We start from the raw sequence: 6,000 nt of genomic DNA, 5'->3' as shown, positions 1-6,000 counted from the left end.
TAGTCTTGCTCTTGAGGAGTTCATGGTCTATGGTGGAGGCAGACATTTACACATTTACACAAATAATTATAATCTAGTATGATAAAAGCTGCCATTGAGTCATGTACAAGCTCCCCAGTGAACAGAAGAGTGAGCAGATAGCTTAGCTGGAGAAGGCTTCAGAAATATCAAGCAAACGACATTTGAGTGAAGGGAGCATGGGTTTCCATTAGCTGGGGACGTGTCAGGGAAGAAAGCATCCCAGGTGAAGGAAATGGCATGGGAATAGGTATGGAGACTTGAAAAACGCAACAAAAGGCACATCGTTCTGCAAGGTTGGAGCAGAGGATGAAGGAGAAACTGTAAGTTGGGGTCGTCTTGGGTGCCATGCTGGAGGATTTGGGCTTTACTGGAGGTTATAAGACACGTTCAAGCCAGGGCTGGGAACTCAAATGCCTACAGGAGCCTGGCAAATGACAAACCAGCAAGGGAGGGTGCCTACATGGGAGTTGTAAAACTGGGGAGTGCAGGTTCCATCCAAAGGCAGCGGCCAATTGTTGCCATGATGCGGGGCGGGCTTAGTGTAGTCAAGTCTCTCTCTCTCTTTTTTTTTTTAATAGGAAGCTGGAAATCCATATTTTTTACATACAAATGCTCCCAGTTTCTAACTGTTGACAGTTATTTCAAAATATCATCCTGGCCAAGCAAAAGGATATCTGATGCCCCATCAGCCTTTGGACCTTCAGTGTGGCATTTCTGATCTAAAATTTCTAAGCAGAGAATGAACACAGGCTTATGTTTCAGATAGAGGGTGTCCCCATAGGTCTCACATGATCTTTCTGCCTCAGCTTCTGCCACTAAGAACTTCCTTCCTCATCTCCACCACCTTGCCTCTGCCCCATGTAGTCCTTGCCCTCCTCCCTGACCCCCAGACCACCCCCAGCACCAGCTGCCTTCTAGCACTGCGAGAAGTTGAATTAATGAACTGTGCTGCAGACCCAGCTTACAGAGAAAAACCCAGCACTAAGGACACGAGAGAGCCATATTTATTTCACATGGACAAGCATGATTCCATTGCATGCTGAACATGAAAGCTCGAATGAGCAGAGTACCCGTAACAGCAGAATTATGTGCTTTTGTCCGCAGGGAGCAGGGAGAATCACAAAGTGGTTTTCAGAGACGGTGTTTTTCAAGCACAGTTGGGACCACAGGCTCTGAAGTCACTGGTTTATTTCATCACCAAAGGGTCTGTCTCCCAGGAGTGGCCGGAGGTGCTTTCAGCTTTGCAATCTCTCAGTGAATTGCTAAGGTCTGAGGAAGGCTAAGGATGGTCTCCCATCCCACCACCCAGAGCATCTTGAAGAAATGAAGCTCAGAGGGAAGATACATGCCACTTGGATTTAACAAGGCCACTCCTGCGTGGACAATGACAGAGACTGACCGCTGTGCCCATAGCAACAGAACCATCATCGCTTATAGTATCTATCATCACTGGAACATTCACTCTTCTTAAAGCAATTCCCCAAGGCCCCTTATGGGCAGAAAGGAGAATGATTCTGGAATTTACTGGACATGCCAGGAGCAGATCAACTTTGCTTGAACAGACTGATGAGAGATAGTGGCAGGGACTTTCTGTTCTCTAGGCTTTAGCTGGGCTTCCTGGTTCCAAGATGATGCAGCTCAAGGTAGGAAAGGGGGCTGGAGCTGAGGTTTGTTGGAGGGAGAAGATCAGAGGGTCTGGGAGCAAATCTCATGGAAGAGATAAGCAGAAGAGCCCTTGCGAGCCCTTTCCTCTCGTGGGCTTATTCCCATCTGAAGTCCTGCCCAACAGTTTCATAAAATTTGATATTGTAAGGTCTATAAAATTCCCGGAGCTGGTCTATCACTTCAGGATCAATCTGTACATGAGTTCTCCCTTTTGATTTGCCCAGGCATCGAGGCAGGAGGCTCGATTCTGTTTTTTTCAAGCAAGGGAATCCTTTGGTCTTGTTGAAATAGAAGTGCTTGTCCGTGATGAATCTCTTAATGCCCAAGAAGTCTTGGACTCGCCCCATCTCGCCGGCCGGGTCAGTGATGAGTCGCTCACCACTGACGAAGTGAATCTGAGCTAGCGGGAAGTACTGCAGCCAGCTCTCCAGGTGCAGCACGTACATGCCGATGCGGATGGCGTTCCACGACACGTCCACCAGGCCCAGGGTGCGGTTGCGGAAGGAGAGGCCCTCAAAGGTCGGGATGTCGGGCTTCTTGGAGAGTGTCTGGGTGTAATCAGAGATGGCGCGGGTCACAGGGTTCCGCACGACCACAATCAGCTTGGTGTCTCGGGACATGTTGAAGATGCGTCTAGGAGCCTCTTGAGTGACGAAGTAGCTGGGCGTCTTCTCGAGGGTGATCTGGCTCTCCAGGGTCCTGGGCATCAGGCTCCTGTGTGGGCAGAAGGAACACATCATCAAATAGGTTTGTCTGGGGCCAGGCCTCAGGCCCAGCTACATCAGCCCTTCCACCCAGGGACCTGTTGCATCCCCCTCCTGGCCTCTGTTCCATTCAAAGCTCTCACCTGGTGAGGGACTCACTTTAAATCTTGTTGCTTTTCTTTTCTTTTCTTTTTTTTCTTTTGTTTTGAGACACGGTCTCACTCTGTTGCCCAGGCTGGAGTGCAGTGGTACAGTCACAGCTCACTGCAGCCTCCAACTCCTGGGATCAGGCTATCTTCCCATCTCAGCCTGCCAAGTAGCTGGTACTACAGGTGTGTGCCACCATGCCTGGCTAAGTTTTCCTATTGTTTTGTAGAGCAGGGTCTCACTATGTTGCCAGGCTAGTCTCAAACACCTGGGCTTAAGCAATCCTCCCACCTCAACCTCCCAAAGTGCTGGGATCACAGGCTTTTTTTCTTATTTAATGTTTAACCTGTTTGCTTCAAGACTGGAAACAATCTAAACATCCATCATTGTGAGCTAAATAAATTGTGGAATAGCCAATTAATAGGGTTAGGTAGATCTGTCTGCATTAATATGAAATGAGTTCCAACATACAGTGTTAAATGAAAATAGGCGAGATACAGCTTGTACATCTTAGGAAGGATACATAAGGAACCAATAAAAGCAGTTGCTTCTAGGGAGGAAACTCAAGGTGAGTGCAGAATTAGAAGATGAGGGATAAATGAGAATTACTTTTCTTTTTTTTTTTTCAAGGGACAAGGTCTCACTCTATCTCCCAAGGTGCAATGCAGAGTTACAATCATGGCTCACTGAAGCCTCGAACTCCGGGGCTCCATGATCCTCTCACCTCAAGAAACCGGGACTACAGGCTCATGCTACCACTCCTGGCTGATTTTTAACAATTTTTTGTAGAGATGGGGTCTCACTGTGTTGCCTAGGCTGGTCTTGAACTTCTGGGCTCAAGTGATTCTCCTTCCTCAGCCTCCTGAGCAGTTGAGATTACAGGTGTAAACCACCATGCCTGGCTTATTTTTTTTTTTTTTAGAGATAGGGTCTCACTATGTTGCCCTGGCTGGTCTCAAACTCCAAGCTTCAAGTGATCCTCCTGCCTTGGTTTCTCAAAGTGTTGGGACCATAGGCACAAGCACCTGGATAAGAATTACTTTTTATTTTATAACCTTTAAAACTGCTTGAAAATTTTAATGCATTTATTACGTATTCAAATTACAAAGTAAGCCACTGAATATTGTTCTGGCAAAAGATATTTCTCCAAATATATTAAGAAAATCTTTTTTTGGGGAAAAAGTCTTGTCTTGCAGGAATAGCAACTGTTTTAGATATGAGTTCTGACGTCTTCTTCTGCTGAAAAACGGTTGAAACACATCCTTTGTGTAGGCTTGAACAAGCCAAGAACTCCAGGCTGGTTGGGATCTTAGTCAGGAGCCAGGCTATGTAACCTCTCTTTCCCTTGTTTTTTAATTTCCTGGCTGTGCTTGAGACCTTAAGGGATTTGGGAAGAAGCACTGAAGTCTCTTTCCCGGGAGCATCTCATTCAGACCTTGATGGAGGGGAGCATCCCTGGTACCCAACCGCTACTTCTTGATGAAGGTCACTGTTGATCCTTACGTGCATTTTTCTTAATTCTAGCTGCACCTTAGAACTACCCGAGAAGTTCTTTTCCTTTCTTTCCTTTCCTTCCTTTTTCCTTCCTTTTCTTTCCTTCCTTCATTCCTTCCTCTCTCTCTTTCTTTCTCTCTCTCTTTCTTTCTCTCTCTCTTCCTTCCTTCCTTTCCCTTCTTTCCTTCCCCTTCCTTCCTTCCTTCCCTCCCTCCCTCCCTCCTTCCCTCCCTTCTCTTTCTCTTTCTCTCTTTCTTTTCTTCTCTCTCTCTCTCTCTTTCTCTCTCTCTCTCTCTCTCTTTCTTTCTTTCTTTCTTTCTTTCTTTCTTTCTTTCTTTCTTTCTTTCTTTCTTTCTTTTCTTTTCTTTTCTTTTCTTTCCTGGGCTCTGTCCTAGAACAACTGATTCAAAATATTCAGGGAGGAGATATATAAAGTTCCTCAGATCATTCTAATGGGAAGGCAGAGTTGAGAAACACCTTTCCCAAGCCTAACGTGGTAGGAGGCTGGTCTACACTCCAGAGGCAGGGCTTGGATACAGGACCAAATTGAGGACTAGCTAAAACAGGGTGGGGCGGAAGCAGCTTTCCACAAGACATGCCCACCAGTGTGCCCTGTCAGGTTACCACTGCCATGGCAACACCTGGAAGTGATCATCCCTTTCTATGGCAACAACCTGATGACCTGGAAGTTACCACCCTTTTCCTAGGGTGGTAGATTTCTGCCTAATCTGCCCCTTAATTTGCATGTAATTAAAAGTGGGTATAAATATGACTGCAGAACTGCCTCTGAGCTGCTACTCTGGATACTCTGCCTATATACTACCCCTGTAGGGTAGCCCTTCTCTGCAAGGAACAGTGCCTCTGCTTCTGCTGTACACTGCTGCTTCAATAAAAGTTGCTTATCTAACAACACTGGCTTGCCCTTGAATTCTTTCCTGGGCAAAGCCAAGAACTCCCCGAGGCTCACCTGCCCTGCATCACTAACACTATGATTTACCAACCCCCAGAACATTCATTCTCACATCCTTTGGAATATCAACTCCCAGTTCTTAGCTTTCTGCTTCCCGGCTCCTATCACTCTCTCCACCCAATACCCTGGCCTCACAGTTCTTTGACCTTTGCTACTCCAAGTATTTCCATTTTCTCTTCCCTTCACCAACTCTTTTTCATAGCCATACCTTGGGCCATGTCACTGAAATTTGCCTAACTCTGAAGTGGTTCATTCAGAAATTTCACTCTAAGACTATGTAGAGGTTTGAATGGTGACCCTCCAAAAGATATGTCCACCCAGAACCTTTGTTCTGTTTTGGGTTTTGTGTGTGTGTGTGTGACAGAGTCTCACGCTGTCACCCAGGCTGGAGTACAGTGGCGCCATCAGGGCTCACTGCAGCCTCAATCTCCCCTGGCTTAGGTGATCCTCCCACCTGACAACTCCTGGGTAGCTGGGACTACAGGCACTCGCCACCACTCTTGGCTAATTTTTGTATTTTTTGTAGAGACAGGGTTTCACCATGTTGCCTAGGCTGGTCTTGAACTCCTAGGCTCAAGAGATCTGCCTGTCTTGGCCTCCCGAAGTGCTGGGATTACCGGTGTGAGTCACCATGCCCAGCCCACCCAGAACCTTTGAATGTGACCTTATTTGGCAAAAGGGTCTTTGTAGATGTAATTAAGGACTTGCAGATGAGATCATCCTGGATTAGAATGGGCCATAAGCCCAGTGACGAGTGTCCTTGTAAGAGAAGGGAGGAAGAGTCACACATTAAATACAGTGACCTGAAGACGAAGGCAGAGTGTGAAGTCAGATATCTACAAGCCATGAACACCTAGGACTGCCACAAGCAGCCACTGGAAGCCAGGAGAGAGGCACAGGGCAGATTCTTCTCAGAGCAGTCAGAAGGAACCAACCCTGCGAACAATTTGGTCTCAGACTTCTGTCCTCTAGAACTGTGAAATAATGCATTTCTGTTGT

At 46.8% G+C, this 6,000-nt stretch overlaps 1 protein-coding gene across 1 annotated transcript in view; it reads right to left on the bottom strand.

Moving 5' to 3' along the window:
* Nucleotides 1-1,003: 1,003 nt before the first annotated feature.
* Nucleotides 1,004-6,000, bottom strand: part of HS3ST2 (heparan sulfate-glucosamine 3-sulfotransferase 2) — a 100,705-nt gene continuing 95,708 nt past the window's right edge. The window contains exon 2 of the mRNA XM_007987830.3: nt 1,004-2,400. Coding sequence (XP_007986021.1) covers nt 1,782-2,400 — 619 coding nt within the window. The 3' untranslated portion in view covers nt 1,004-1,781. The remainder of the gene's footprint in view (nt 2,401-6,000) is intronic.

Source organism: Chlorocebus sabaeus, chromosome 5 (genome assembly GCF_047675955.1).
Source record: "Chlorocebus sabaeus isolate Y175 chromosome 5, mChlSab1.0.hap1, whole genome shotgun sequence".
NCBI lineage: Eukaryota > Metazoa > Chordata > Mammalia > Primates > Cercopithecidae > Chlorocebus > Chlorocebus sabaeus.
This window is presented reverse-complemented; position numbering and strand designations above follow the sequence as displayed.